The sequence below is a fragment of the Panthera tigris genome, chromosome B4, assembly GCF_018350195.1.
Source record: "Panthera tigris isolate Pti1 chromosome B4, P.tigris_Pti1_mat1.1, whole genome shotgun sequence".
Taxonomy (NCBI): Eukaryota; Metazoa; Chordata; class Mammalia; order Carnivora; family Felidae; genus Panthera; species Panthera tigris.
The window spans coordinates 4,670,929-4,686,385 of NC_056666.1; the positions used below are offsets into that span (position 1 = coordinate 4,670,929).

Here is a 15,457-nt window from a genome sequence, read left to right on the forward strand (position 1 = left end):
GCCCAGTTCTTTACCCATCACCCTGTGGAAGAGTTACGTTAGGAACGGAATGAACTGAAGTGTGCTCACTGCCAGTCTTAACAAAAAATGGTGGCAACTGGTGGAAAAGCTTAATCTCACAGTTGTGAATATGCTTGCACTAAAAGGACCCTGAAAAGTCAGGCTTTTCTTTGGTATATGCACTTAACTCTGAATTACAGTTTTCTTACTTGAAGTCGTCAAGTTGTCCATACTGAATTCCTTTCTAGGAAATCGGGTTTACAGGAAAAGTATCCCTGTCTGTGGCTAAGTCCTAGAGTAGGTAACGTAGATCAGCAATTAGTTGCCCTTCCGGAATGCTTTTTAAATCAGGAAAAGCCTTCCATTAACCCAGTTTCCTTGAGCCTTCCCGTCTTACTGGAGAAATTCCCGACCTCTTAGAAAGCTCTCTCCTGCGCAGAGAAAAGGGAGAAGCCTAGGTGCGCCCGGCAGTCAGTTAACTGGGGTCACGTGGCCGTAGGTGCCCGCCCAGCGGAGCCGGTCCGCGGTGGGCCCCGCCCCCGGAGCCTGGAGGTCCGGGCGCCTGCTCGGTGCCGCTGGCAGAAGCGGTCGTCTCCGCCGCCGGGACGGGCCTGGGCAGATGGCCGCCTGGGGGTGCCGAGCACTCGGAGGACCAGCCCGTGTGCCGGAGTAGGGCTTCGCCGCAGGGCTCGCTCGCATGTGGATTAACTCCAGAGGTTTTAAGGGATACTTGGGAAAGCATGGTGGCTCATGATGAGATTGGAGGTCTCCTGCCCATTAAAAGGACTATCCGAGTCCTGGATGTTAATAATCAGTCCTTCAGAGAACAAGAGGTAAGACCGAAAGAAAACTTAAGCCAGAGGAATGTTTTCTGATTCCACGAACTTTTAAGATTTTTAACGATATGATTTTAAACTTAACTTTTGATCTGAGTGTTGAAATACGTGATTTTTATGCAAGTGGGAAATGCGTCTGGCTCTATGGCTTAAGTTTAGAAACTACTGTGCGGATAGGTTTAGATGCAGCACAGCTTGAGTGTGCACAAATTTCTACAGAAAGAAAAAGATTGTGAGTGTGCACGCTGCTAAATTTGGTTAAACTGGTCGCTTTTCTGATGCTTAACACATTGTTCTTTTTAACTTGCAGTTAGATTACCTAGTCTGAGGAACTGCTTTATAGGGTAAAAGGAAAAGAAGAATCCCTTCCTTGCAAGTTCACACTCGTGAACAAATTGCAACCAAAATGCTATCAGACCTAGTGCTTATTTTTTTCTTTCCACATCTAATAAATTTGTTGTGTGCAGTTTTTTTTTTGTTTTTTTTTTTTTTAGAAAGAAAAATACGTTAGAACATTTAGACCATTGAATCATTACTTAGGTACTTCTCCCCTCTTAGCTTTAATCGCCTAAAGTCACTGCGGTTTTTAAAAGTCTTTATGAACATTTATCAAAATAAATCATGATTTTCGTGCCATTTTATTTAATTGTGACAACTGATTTAATCTTATATGGATATTCTATTTATACTGGTTACTACAATATATATACTGTATGGTATATATACTGTCTTCTCACTTACGTGATAGAAATAGTGTTCCTGGGGGCGCCTGAGTGGCTCAGTCGGTTGGCGGTCGTACTCTTGATCTCAGCTCAGGGCTTGCTCTCAGGGTGATGAGTTCAAGGCTAGCTTTGGACTCCACACTGGGTGTGGAGCCTACTTTAAAAAAAAAAAGAAAGAAAGAAAAGAAATACTGTTCCTGTACTCAATTAACTATATACTACTTCTTTTTTTTTTTTTTTTTTAATGAGCAGCTGGCAAAAGTTTATTCTAGCCTAAGATAAGATCACAAAGTAAGAATAGTATGAAAGCTCTCTTTACAGAGAGGGGGCATTCCAAAGCAATGCCCCAGTTGACTATATACTTCTTGTCTCAATTGTGGTGATAGTTTGTGGCTGTGTACTTCTATCAGAACTTACCAAATTATACATTTTAAATATGTGCAGTTTATTGTATACCTCAGTAAAGCTGTGTCTCATGCATACACCTTGTGGTAATTAAAATAGCTGCCCACTTCAGGAATTGTGCCTTTGTTTGGTGTACTTTCAGCTTTGGTGTTTGTTATGGTTTTGGTTTTCGCTTTTATGTTTCAGTTTTCTCAAAATGTGTAAGCATTTCCTTTGAGTAGAGCAAGTCCTACAGGGTCATCAGTGTAAATACTGAAACTGATTGTATTTCGGACCATCAAGAACTAGCCTTTTTTGTTGGTATCAGACACTGGCCATGTTGCTGGCACACCTTTATTCCAAAGACGAAAAACAACAGGAGTGTTGTCAGGTTTTTAGTACTGGCAATACCAGCCTTAAATAAATGATTAAATTTGACTAAGAAAAATTTCTGTTACTAAGTAGAAAGGGAAGAAATCCTATGTGATCATAACTCTTTTATCTTTTTATAAATAATTTTTTCTTTTCAGTTTTCTTATTTTAAAGCTCTTGCCAAATAGAGGAAAAGGTTATTCATCCAATAAACCAAACAAATAAACCCAGATTTAATACTTTTTTTTTCTTTTTAACTATGGTTTTGTTTTTTTGTTTTTTTTTAAGTAAGTGCGCCCAGTGTGGGGCTGGAACTCACAACCCCAAGATCAAGAGTCACACGCTCTACCGACTGAGCCAGCCAGGCGCCCCATACTGTATTTTTTTTTTTTTAAGTGCCTTGATTTGGTTGACGGTGGAAGAGACCTTTCTATCCTATCCTCTTTTGTGACATCATTAGTAGAAAAAAACCTTTCTACAAAAAAAAAAAAAAAAAAGACTGAGTTCACAACAGAATTTTTCTATCTTTTTGCTTTTATATGCAAGATACATCTCAGTAAGAGACTTCAAATCCATCTTAACAATTTTCTGTTTACAACTGGGTTATTAAAATAAATTGATTAAAAACTCAGTGTAAGAGTAGATATCCTAAAATAAAAGAATGCATGCAATTGCCTGGCTAAACTAGATAGTCTGGTTAAAACCTAACCTAAATAAACAACATAAATTTATGTTCGAGGGTTTTGGGGTATTTTTCCATTTCAGTGAACTTTGGCCCTGGTGAGAGGTTGGCTCCAGTAGAAAGCTCTTGAGTGTATAAAACTTGTTGGTATTCCTTGTTTATTCGCATAGATTTTTCAGATTGTCTTTTGAGGAGGGTGCATAGTTTCCCCATCTGCACTCATTCTTTAAGCTTTTTGTATTCACCGTAACACTGTTAACAGCACTCCAGAACAAAAATAACAGCAGTAACGAAACCATTATGTAAGCCTTATTTTGAGTGATGGTAAGAAAGGTAAGACCCCTACCCTCTCTTCCTTCATCACCTCCGAACACTGGGCCTGCTTTCTGTGTGTGCAGAGCGGCGCACGTGGGTATAATACCGGTTCTCGAAAAACTTGGTCTTTGAAATAGTTTTGTGACAGTGCACATGTTTAGGTTCTTAATAACCAAACCAAGATCATTAAAATGGTTCATCTGGACCTCTAAGGAAAAACTCCTTTTGGTTATAGCTTACATAGGCCAAATCCTATGTTTCTAAAAGGGAGGTTTTTGTCCAAGCCTTCAGGGTGACCCTATAACATAACAGAGGAAGGTCTAATCCATATCACTTTTCCACAAAAGTTTTCTGTATATTTTTCTCAAATACTGTATGTGTATCCTAGAACCAGAAGTGAGACATATTCAGTGTTACAACTTTACGTTTCAGCTACACTTTATAAGTTACTAAAATTTTTCATACTCTTGAAATATGTACGTTAAAAGTTTGTGTTGTGTCTCCTAAATATTTATCATCTATGTCCTTTTAGTAAGGCAGTAAGGCCTTTACTTTTGGATCCCCAGAAACATGTGTGAAAAGTACAGAGGTGTCCTCCCCTCCCCGCCCCCCACACCCCAACCCATATTTCCTGATTTAGTGCCGTACTTACAGGGACGTTTGAAGAGTCTCCTACTGGAGTGACTGAGCTAGCCTGCACTCTTACCAAGACATTTTAGATGAGGTAAACTCAGGAGACTACCATATCCTCTGAAGATGTCACATCGATGGCCTTCTGAAGGGCTGCAGAACATATTTAACCAGCACATACTGCTGCGCATTAGTAACTTGCCACCCTAAATAGACCACGTAAACAAAATCTATATCAATTTCAGAAAGATGCTTTAGATATATTTACATTTAATTATCTGAATCTAAATTCTGTAGTTTAAACCTTAAATACCACATAATTTTGAGTTCCTAGGAAATTAACAGTTGAACATAACTGATCCTATAAAGAAAAGGATTTTTTTATCATTACCTTGATGTTGTGTAATAAAATAGATACCAAAAATCTTTTCCTCCCATCCGAACTAACTCTTCTTTTCAAATTCATCGGGAAGAGCACCTTCCAAAGCCGCTTTAAATTGAAATTAAATATTTTGTGACTTAGCAGAAAGTCAACTTTGTTCTGCTTTAAACGGGGAAGAGGAATTAACCTCTCTTTCCAAGAAGGAACAGAACTTTCTGACAGCTGCTTTGTTTCTAGTTACCATTGGCCTGTCTTACTTTGTGAGGAGGTAATTATATCTCTGTTCAAACAGAAGACTCTTTGTGCCGTCTACACTAAATGGAAAGGAATGCCTCGTGCAGGACCTTCTGTCGTGCATGTGTCACTTGAGTCTTGCACAGATGTGCGTTGGAAAGGCGTTCGCACATGTCCTTGGCCTCACAGTGCGTCTGTCATTTTCCTACATATCTTGAAGGTTTCTTTTTTAGTGCATTTAACGTTTGCACGTGAGTGGTTTTGTATTCAAAGTTTTACTTTAGGATTCATTCTTTTGGTGGGGGAGGGTCGGTTTACAACACTACCTCTTACGTCCTTCAAAGACCTGCTCTGATTCTCTCCACAGCCTCCTCACTCCGTAAGTCACGCTCCCTTCTGGTACGTGTGTACCTGTGCGTGTGTACCTGCGGGTGTATACCTGCGGGAGCTGGCTCAGGTCTCCTTGCCTCACTGAATATTCAAATCATTGAAGCTTCTTTCTGGAGGATTTTGACTCTTTCTGCCATTTTGTTCTTCATTTATACTAAGGGAATTATTTTTACTCCATTTTCTGACCCCTTACTTGAGTCATATCAAAGAATTTTTAGAAAGAATTTTCATCTGCCCTTTTTAAATGCTAATTTTTAAGTGTTGTCTTTATCTTTAATTTTAATTTTATTTTCAAGTTCATATTTAATCGTATGTCCTTCTGAACTGTCAGCAGAGTTATTTTGTCAAGTGTGCCACAATTGTCAAAAGCACCAAATACAAACAAATAATTACACCCCTCGGACATGAAAAAGCTAGAGCTGTGGTATGATCTGATGTCCTTTATTTCAGTACCTGTATGAGTCACCTGATGGTATGCCTCCATTTTCCTAGAAGTAAAGTGAGAGTAATACAAGCTGTAAAAAAGCCTTGAGATCCTTGAATATCAAGTGATGTTTGCTAACCTATTACAAACAATACATGTAGAACAAGAAGTATTTCTTCTAAAATTGTATATATTTTTCCTTTAAGTGAATAAATTGTTTGAGAGAGAACCTTATTATTCCAAAATCCCAGCGTTTGTGTACTAAGTGGAAATATTTCTCAGAATGTTAGTAATAGCAGAAATTTCATGTGTTCCAGGCCTCGTTCAAGCCATTTAAACATATCTTATTTACTCTTCATAACAACTCTGGGAGAGAAGGTCTAACATGAGCCCCATTTTACAGATAAGAGAACTGAGGCCCAGGATATTCCCTAGCAAGTGCCAGAGCAGGCTTTGGACCCAGTCCATCTGATTCCAGAGCCCGAGTGCCCTCCTAACCACTGTCCTGCCTCTGCTTGAATACAGGGACACTCTGCCTTCAGAGTTGACCCTTTCCAGGGCAGAGATGTTTATTTAGAAGCTGATCCCTAACTGAAGTATTTAAGAATGAAATGAGACAGTGTCTGGGATTTGCTTTAAAATAGGTGAAGCAAACTCTTACATCGAAAACTGTCGAAGCTGAGTGATAAGCACGTGGGACCATTATGCTGCTTTTCACTTTTGTGTATATTTGAAATTTTTCATAATAATCAGGTACTTTTTAAAAGTGACTGTAAATTAATTAAACTAAAAAGTTCTATGGGATTCTGGAATCTAATTCATTTTAGTTTTTCTTTTGTTAATGATAATATTCTGTTCTCAAAGTGATACTCACCTGGCCTTTCTCATGCCCTTTATTTTTTTTCATAATTTACTGTTACTCATTAGTGTTCTTAGCATTTTAACAATAGAGGACAACATTCAGGACACGCCTGGGTGGCTCAGCCAGTTGAGCGTCCAACTCTTGATTTCGGCTCAGGTCATGATCCCAGAGTCATGGGATTGAGCCCCATGCAGACTCCACGTGGAGTATGGAGTCTGCTTGAGATTCTGTCTTCCTCTGCCCTTCTCTTATGCACACTCACACACACACATGCTCTCTCGCGCTCTCTAAAATAAAATAATAAACTTTGAAAAGACTACATTCATTTCCAGAGTTCCATATTGCTGCGTTTTATAATGTACAAATACTGGTTTTTTGAGAGTGTTCGACTTTGTCCAAACTTGTTGGAAACCATTATACCTGAACACACATTTAGCGTAACCTGTTTTTGTTTTTACAGGAGCCAAGCAATAAAAGAGTTCGACCTCTCGCCCGGGTCACATCCTTGGCAAACTTGATCTCTCCTGTAAGAAATGGAGCAGTCCGACGCTTTGGTCAAACAATTCAGGTAAGCAGGGGTGGGGCTAGAAGGTGAGTAACGTAGGAAGGGGGCTTTTCAGAGAAGCCTAAATTTGTGTTTTCCTTTGAGTTGTACAGTTTTACACTATTATATTTAAACATACATTTTTTTAACATGCTGATAAGGAATATTTTTACCAGAACAGTATTTACATAACCTCATTATATTAAGTTACAGCTTATATCACAGCAGAGTCTTAAATAGTTTTTATCCCCAAAAGGTAATTCTGACAGATAATATTTTAGAATGATAGATTGAAGCTTGGACAGATGATTGTTTTATGCATTGAGAAATCTCAGAACTTTGTTTTTAATTTGTCTTTCTAATTTTTTTTTTTTTTTAAGAAAAGAAGAGAATAATTACTGGCTCCTTTAAATCTTCTCTTTTGTTCACCTCTTTTTTGTTTGTTTGTTTACTTTTAAGTCATTTACCCTTCGTGGTGACAGCAGATCCCCGGCTTCTGCCCAGAAGTCATCGAGCAGATCAACAGCCCCCACACCTTCCAAAAGGAGAAGCAGTGTGCTGTGGTCCGAGATGCTGGACGTCAGCATGAAGGAGTCTTTAACTACCAAAGAAATCAAACGTCAGGAGGTGAGCTAGCATTCAACTAAGAAATCGTCTCATACTAAAAAAACGTCTTTTTTTTAAACGTAGGTTTTCAGAAGAATAGCAAACTAATGCCTAAGGCAAACTCAGCTTGCATTTTTATATTTGAGTGCTAATTCGTAACACATGCTGAGCAGGAACACTGTAATAGGTGGTGGTCATCAAAGTTAACTCTGATGGGGTCAAGTTCTAAAGCGTGTGGCAACCACTTAATGGAGATTCCATTCTGAATTCTGGTTTTCAGATTGAGTCCCTTTAAAGAGCGCTATTCATAACATCAGTTAAATAATTCATGATAAGTATCAATTGTATATAATTTTCCTTTCTCGAAGGAATGACCTACAGTGTTTGCTGGATTTTTTTTTTTTTTTTTTTAGGCAATATATGAAATGTCCCGAGGTGAACAGGATTTAATTGAGGATCTCAAGCTTGCAAGAAAGGTCAGTAAATAACTTTTTATCATGTGCTCTAGTTTTAAAAAACTTTATTTAACAAATTATAAAGGATAAAACCTTCTTCTATAGTTTCACATCTCTTCAAATATGAATATCAGTAGAGCCTGTTTGAGTATTAACATATACTTTAGTTTCTTTGATGTGTAATAAATGAAATCCACGCTAGCTTTTATGTAGTCAGTCATGCTTGTGTTCAAGAAGGTCTCTCATCATGTTTTATTTGCTTGATCGCTTTGCATGACCCACTTTTCCCCCTCTGATAGGCCTACCATGACCCCATGTTAAAGCTGTCTATTATGTCAGAGGAGGAACTCACCCAGATATTTGGTGATTTGGACGCTTACATACCTCTCCATGAAGGTAAGATAGGCCACTGAATTCTCATTGGTATCTGAACAGCATTAGCAGAAGTTGTTTTGAATCTGAACTTCTAACTTAGCGTGGAGTTATTTTTTTAAATGAGCGTATTATTGGTATCTCTGCCTTTTTCCACTTCAGATCTGTTGGCAAGAATAGCAGAAGCAACGAAACCTGGTGGAACAGTGGAGCAGATCGGTCACGTTCTTGTGAACTGGGTATGAAGTGAGCTGCTGACACCAGATAGTTTTTACATATATGCCATACTCCTCATCTGTGGCGAATACCAGGTCCATTGGGTCCACTGACTGAATTCAGAAGACAGATAAACAAGGCATTAAGACTGAACAAAATTAGATAGCTGTAGGAAGTTGACAGTCTTGGCTTAAAAAGAGACTTCGTGACTGATACGGGTTTATTTGTTTTAAAAATATGATCCTCTTTGGGCACAGTTCCCACATTACGTGTTTTACTGTTGCAGTTAACGTTTGAGTGCCTGCCAGATGACAGGTGCTATTGTAGGAGGGACCGTGGGGGGTTCCGTGAGGAGAGACATCTCTACACTTACACTCTAGTGAGAGGATAGTCGGGAGCACGAGCAGTCCCAAGGTTGGTGGTGACGGTGGTAGAGGGACCCGCGGTGCCCTGGGAAAATGGAAGACTAGCATCCAGCCGAGGCTGGGGGAAGGCAGAGATCGTCGGTCTCCGGTTGGATTTAGCCAAACTGTAGGGAAATTAGGAAAGGATACTCTGATGTTGGCCCGGGATCCCATCCCACCCGTTACATCTGCAGGGAGGGCCTCACCGCTTATTAAAACTTTCAAGAATTAGCTATAAGACTTGTGCTTGTTTTCACAGGCTTACTGATGGCCTAAATCACAACAGGAACTTACCGTACTGTGTTTTCGCTTCCTCTCCTTCAGTTGCCGGGCCTGAATGCCTACAAAGGTTACTGTAGTAACCAGCTGGCGGCCAAAGTTCTTCTTGATCAGAAGAAACAGGACCCGAGAGTCCAAGACTTCCTCCAGCGGTGTCTTGAGTCTCCCTTCAGTCGAAAACTAGATCTTTGGAGCTTCCTAGATATTCCTCGAAGCCGCCTGGTCAAATACCCTCTGCTATTAAAAGAAATTCTTAGACACACTCCAAAAGACCACCCTGATGCTCAGCTTCTGGAGGAAGCTGTAAGTCCAGTAGAAGATTCTTAACACTTTTCAAGTTTATACGTTAACTTGCCTTGGAAAGGTATATGCAGTGGTGCTGTCAGACGTCACGCGTATTGCCACACGGTGAAACGTTCTGCTCTTCTGGGCACCCAGGACGTTAGTACGCTAAGCAATAGAGAGACGTGTAATGCATTTTATGGTTATGTTTCAGGTAAAAGACTGGATTCTCCTATCTGAGCCCTCCCACTAGCTAGCTGTGTGACTTTGGGCGGGTCACGCAGTTTGGCTGAGGCTGTTTCGTCTGTAAAATGCAGGGACTAACTGAATGATCGGATTTCTAGAGGCCATTCGAGCTTTATCCTGTCGTTTTAATATGTTTTAGGCCTGTAAGGAAACAGTTAAGTTAATGTGCTGAAAATGCTTCCTTGATTTCCTGATAATTTTTAGATACTGATAATACAAGGAGTTCTGTCTGATATCAACTTGAAGAAAGGCGAATCGGAATGCCAGTATTACATTGACAAACTGGAGTATCTGGACGAAAAGCAGAAGGACCCTAGAATCGAAGCAAGCAAAGTGCTGCTGTGCCACGGGGAACTGAAGAATAAAAGTGGACATGTGAGTGTGTTTGCACACTAACACGAAGTGAGCGATTACCTTTATCTTCCTGCCGTATTTCATTTCTTCCGTGTAAATTACGAAGCGGGTTTGTAAAATTCATCACACAACGAAAGGTTACTGGTGTTCATTTTACGTTACCAGCTGTGGTAAAGCAGACTTTGGTTTCTGTTGTGACGGACCGACTTCAAATAAATGCCTTGGTGGAGAATGGTTAATAGTTGATTCTTTAGTTCTGAAGCATAAATCAACTTGTTTGCCTAGGGGTGCCTTTGGGAATGAATTACCAGTTTCCTAATAAAAGCGCATGTCCTTCAGAAAAATTTTTGAAGACGTCACAATGATGGAAGGAGCTGTTAGCACTCCTGAACAACTTCCTACGGCGGAGGGAATGAAAGCAAACTTATTTTTTAAATATTGATTATAAAAGCGCCCGCTAGAACCAAGGATAAGCCTGGTGTGGTGTTTTTGTTCCGCTACGTGCTTTTCGGAAAGAAGCCCTTTTTAAAAGTTTTCAGTTTATATTCTGATTCCGGGTAGTCAGCCCGCGGTGTATTATATCGGCTTCAGGTGCACAGTGCAGTGATTCCACAACTTCCTGCATCAGCCGGGGCTCATCACGGGTGCCCTCCCGAATTCCCATCCGCCCCACCCCGGGAAGCCCAGTTCGTGAGCTGAGGTTCTTTTCAGAAAAAGTCGAGGCCCGACCTGTCTGATTTGTGTCGTGAGGCCTGACTGTTCTATAAAGGCTTACGGTTGTGCGGGACGAGGTAGAACCGCCGGCACTTTCACCGGCTTGCGTTTTCCGTCCTCACTTTGCGAGGAAACCGTGGCGCGCGGTACTGGTGTCGCCAGTCACGTTCCTGCCGGTGGGTCTCCTCCGCGGTGCGTGGCGTTTCCTCGGCTGCGGCTTAATCTGATGTGACCCGCCGATACAGGTGGGTTCTACCGTGTGAGGTTCGAGCAGCTCTCCGCGTGCGACGTGCGGAGCCTAGCGGGCGCTGCTTTAGGAGGTCGTTGGCAGGGCGATGGTAGTCCGTGAATCTGACGAAATTAGTCATGTCGAAGCAAGACATTTTCGTGGTGGGTCTCAGGCACTTCGGGTCGCCGAGTTCCACGCTGAGGAAGTATTCGTTTCTTGTTTCTCCAGAAACTGCACATATTCCTGTTTCAAGACATCTTGGTTTTGACGCGGCCTGTTACGCGAAACGAGCGTCCCTCTTACCAGGTCTATCGGCAGCCGATCCCCGTCCAAGAGCTGGTCTTGGAAGACCTGCAGGATGGAGACGTGCGAATGGGAGGGTCCTTTCGAGGGGCTTTCGGCAACTCGGACAAAGGTACGGATGCAGGGTCTCAGGCCGCGTAAATACACGTAAGCTCGGAGCCTACGTGGATGGGGTCGTGGTCTCTAAGAATTCTGTGCCTGCGCCAAACGTCTGAAGTGACGCGGCTTCCCTCGTCCCGCGCCTGGTCCGCCCGCCGAGCGCGGCGCCGTGCGGCTCCCGCGCCGGCCGGCACGTCTGAGAAGCCGCGCGCGGGCCTCCCGTGACGTGTCCGCCGGACACACGTGCACGTGACGGAGCCGCTAGCAGCCGTGTGAAAACGTATGAGTTTATTTGCAGTCAGCTTTTTAAAAGTCTTATCGACGTTTCTTATCCTTCCAGCCAAAAATATCTTTCGAGTTCGCTTCCAAGACCCGTGTCCGGGCCAGTCCCACACCCTGCAGGCCAACGACGTGTTCCACAAGCAGCAGTGGTTCAACTGCATCCGCGCCGCCATCGCGCCCTTCCGGCCGGCCGCCGGCGCACCGCAGCCGCCCGCGGAGGGTGAGGACAACACCCCCGCCGCGCCCCAGAGAAGGGCGTCCGTGGCCTCCGGTGTGACCCCGGTGGAAGTCGGCGGAGACGCTCCGGAGCGCGGCTCCCCGGGGCGCGCGGCGGAGGACGCGAAGGGTGCGAGAGCTCAGCAGACACGGTCCGGCTTCCGGAAGGCCAGGGACACAGCCCCGTTCGGTGGCAAACGGAGAGAGACTTTGGTATAAAGGGAGTTCTGTGTATTCACTGGCGGAGAGACTGTTTATTTATAAATGTGTACAGTTTTTTTTCTTGTGATGTGAGCGTGGGAGCGTCGCAGGGCTACTACTTACGACCGGTCCTAACGTTTTCTGTGTTTTCGGTTGGTTTTGGTTGTTGTTCCTTTTTTTTTTTTTTTTTTTTTAATGGCAGCTAAAGATATACGCAGATTACTGTTAAACTGTAGCCCCCTCCCCCCTTTTTTTTTAAAGATGTTTTCCTCAGATTATTTAGAACATGCAAGCCTGGTATTTTTAATCAAGTGAAATATTTATGAAATGGATTTTCTCTTTATTCTGCATTCATGGTGACTTTCTAATACCAACCAATTGTGATATTTACAATATTTGCTAAAACCTAAAGCTTTGCAAATATGGGATTTTACCAGTGTCTCTTTGATAAACTTTACATGCAACTAAAATCTATGTGGAATATGTTTGTAATATTTCAGAACTTACACTGAAACATAAATTCCTTGGAAAACAAACCATAAGACTTAATTAAGTTTTCCATTGTATCAACTGGAATGCTTTATATTTGTTTTTCACTGCACATTCCTCATTTTTCATCCATTTAAACTGCCAAATACTTAATTTTTTTTAATTTGTAAAGTAGTTTTTAGTATTTGCTTTGATTTTTTTTTTTACTTCAATGCTTTTGCCTTTTCAGTTGGCATGTCTTTAAAGTATTCTTCCTCTTTGATTAAAAATGTGTGTGTATGTGTGTGTGTGTGTGTATATATATATATACATATATATATCTTTTTTTTAAATCAGTGACTTTACCAAGTGAAACCAAGCCATACTGTTTTTGAGCCAATTAAGAAAATTGCAGTTTTTTAAAGTGTAGCATTCAGAGTGGAGACCACACATGAAATGACTCCGTATATACTGAAAGAAAACTGCCATAAGGATTTTGTTAAAAGTTTTAGTGTTGTCTGAAAAGCAAGAGGGAAGGAAACTGACCGGTAAAAAGTTTAAAAAAAAAAAAAAGGGTCTAAGAGAGTAGTGTTGTCTTAAAGTAAAAATGTCTGGTTGTTCCAGAACATGAAAGGAGATAGTAAAAGCTAAACTCGAGGGTGTGTAGTAAGTTGTAGAAGGCTTGGGGGAAGTGAATTTAATTTGCCTTGGTTTACGGGTTTGAGAAGAAGCAATGAAATGTGTGAACATTTGACCATATTAGATCAGTTCTGGCGGATTTATTCATAAGAGGGAAAACGACTGATGGATCTTTTACTGTAAAATGTTTCTTGTTGAGATGAGGCCATAGTCTTTAAGCCCTGTGTCATGGCAGATTTCTAATGGTGATCAATTCCAGTAAATGTTGACTATTATGTGAACTATATCTGGCCAGTGGAAATGAAAATTGAAAAAGACTGTAAATAGATAATCCAAATGATGTCTCTGTATAAATGAATTATACAATTAAAAAAAAAAAAGCACACACACAATCACCTTCAAAGGTTTCTTGGCTGGTGGATGTTGGGGGATATTTGCCAGGAAATGCTGGTGCAGCAAAGAGATAATGGCAAGCCTCAGAAGTTTCTAAAAATCGTATATAACCAAACCTTTGAAATGCACTCGGGAATAAGGGAAAGATTGAATTATAAGGTCAAATTTTGTGCATCTTCTTAAACCATTTAGAATGCAGTGTAATCAGAAATAGCTGTTGGATTGAAGATAGGTGGACATCTGGCCACTTTCTGGATATAATAGTAAAGCTAATAGCAAAGCATCCTGATGCATTTCAGATTTTGTCTTTTTTAAAGAATTTTTTTTTAATGTTTATTTTTGAGAGAGATGGTGTGAGCAGGTGAGGGGCAGAGAGGGAGACACAGCTGATTCAGATTTTAATTTAAGCATCTCAGGTTTCTAACTCTGGAAATGCAAAGTCAAAAGTATAGGTTACACCAACAGTCATGATCTAAAAAGTCAGAAAGCAAGATTTCGGATCATTTCTAGAGATGTTCTATAGAATATCATTCCTTCCAGAATCACCTTGATCAGCTTCTGAAGTTACAGAGACAAGTTCAAATGCTGTTAATGGAATGATTTTTTATCAAAAACTGTTATCTCCCTTTGGTTCACTCAAGAGAGAAAATAAGACTCAGAAGCTGTAATGAACACTTCAGAAATTACATCTGTGTTTGAGACCATTTGATGATCTAGCCCAGTAGTTCTAAAACCAGTTTGGGCATCAGAATCACCCAGGAGTGGTTTTAAAAAATATATAAAGGTAAGTGGACCTATCCCCTAACTCCTCCCTGTACAAATACCCATTTCGCTGACTCAATATCTTGGGGGGGAAAGGGTGGTAAGAGTGAGGGCTGATGACTTATGTTTGTAAACATTCCCTCCTAGTAATTCTGATACAGAGAATGCCTTGGGTCAGCACTTAGTAATCACTGATCTAGCCAAAAGATGTTATGTAAATGATATGTAATCAGTATTGGCATATATCAAACTTTTGGTTTGCCTTAAAATATTCAGGGTCTGTTAAGTAAGTGGTATTTCTTTTCTTTCCTAATTTTCTTCAGTTTGTGTGCTTCTATACTTTGAGCAAAGTTAGTCTCTGCCTGGGAAAGTCTTTTTAAACTCGGTGCTCAGTCTCAGGATGTATGCACACAAGGTGGTAAGGGAAACTAAGGCCCCTGAATTGACTCTAGCAGTGCGTGGGAAGCCAGCATCATTAAATCACCCTCGAGGAAACTGACGTTTCCTCAACCGAGTCAGGTGATGGGTTACTTTCGGGCCAGCGAGATTTCTGTTCAGTGCTTTTCTCTGTGTGCAGATCCAGCACAGTACTTGGTTGTTAAACATATGGAGAACCCTCATATTACTCAATTAATTATACAAACATCAGCAAATGCCTAATTAAGGGTTCCATCTGTCAATCTCGGTAACTGAGATGCAGGAAGACAGTGTAGGCACGTCTTAAGTTTGTCTTCATCATACTCATCAGTTTAAATTCCCACCTGTCCCTAGAGAAGAAACTGGTCTTCGTTGTGTTTCTAAGACCAGGGGGTTCAAAGTAAATGATACCTCAACCTACTTGGGCTTTTCTTAACCAACATTCATGAACACCTACGAAAGAATACTATCCCTTTGTCCACTGAACCTAGTTCCCACGAGACGAGTATCCTATCAAAGAAAATCTCCCTCAATCCAGAGGACTCTAGAACCTTCTAGATCCAAAGGAGTTTTGATTTTTGCCTGCATATTTGAACAACCCCAGAACCAACCACAAGTCTAAGGATGTCTCAGATACAAGTGATTCCTCAGGTCCAGTGGTACGTGATCTTAGGTCATGAGTACTTTGAGACTCTAATAGAAGCCATGGGCCCTCTCCCACCAAGAAAACATGTACATGTGTA

The 15,457-nt window shown here is 41.2% G+C and overlaps 1 protein-coding gene and 1 long non-coding RNA gene across 6 annotated transcripts in view; one reads left to right on the forward strand and one right to left on the reverse strand.

Annotated features, from left to right (window-relative positions):
* NET1 (neuroepithelial cell transforming 1) overlaps nucleotides 1-13,527 on the forward strand; it is a 61,055-nt gene extending 47,528 nt beyond the window's left edge. Inside the window, exons 1-10 of one of the 2 annotated variants that reach the window (XM_042990946.1) lie at nucleotides 353-833; nucleotides 6,694-6,801; nucleotides 7,237-7,404; nucleotides 7,797-7,859; nucleotides 8,138-8,234; nucleotides 8,373-8,449; nucleotides 9,155-9,412; nucleotides 9,842-10,012; nucleotides 11,163-11,349; nucleotides 11,677-13,527. In XM_042990946.1, coding sequence (XP_042846880.1) covers nucleotides 741-833; nucleotides 6,694-6,801; nucleotides 7,237-7,404; nucleotides 7,797-7,859; nucleotides 8,138-8,234; nucleotides 8,373-8,449; nucleotides 9,155-9,412; nucleotides 9,842-10,012; nucleotides 11,163-11,349; nucleotides 11,677-12,053 — 1,599 coding nt within the window. In that variant the 5' untranslated portion in view covers nucleotides 353-740 and the 3' untranslated portion in view covers nucleotides 12,054-13,527. Of the gene's footprint in view, nucleotides 1-352; nucleotides 834-6,693; nucleotides 6,802-7,236; nucleotides 7,405-7,796; nucleotides 7,860-8,137; nucleotides 8,235-8,372; nucleotides 8,450-9,154; nucleotides 9,413-9,841; nucleotides 10,013-11,162; nucleotides 11,350-11,676 lie in introns of those variants that run through there. The other variant, XM_042990945.1, reaches the window with a different exon arrangement.
* On the reverse strand, nucleotides 733-11,169 carry LOC122240203. Of its 4 annotated transcripts, none has more exons than XR_006219578.1 (8): nucleotides 10,052-11,169; nucleotides 9,125-9,559; nucleotides 8,223-8,539; nucleotides 7,245-7,378; nucleotides 5,401-5,435; nucleotides 3,964-4,147; nucleotides 1,578-1,712; nucleotides 733-817 (listed from the first exon to the last, which is right to left on the reverse strand). It is a non-coding gene; the product is annotated as an uncharacterized LOC122240203 (long non-coding RNA). The 4 variants fall into 4 exon arrangements; XR_006219576.1 differs by having other exon boundaries at nucleotides 1,578-1,715; XR_006219579.1 differs by having other exon boundaries at nucleotides 1,578-1,715; nucleotides 8,223-8,955.
* Nucleotides 13,528-15,457: the final 1,930 nt, after the last annotated feature.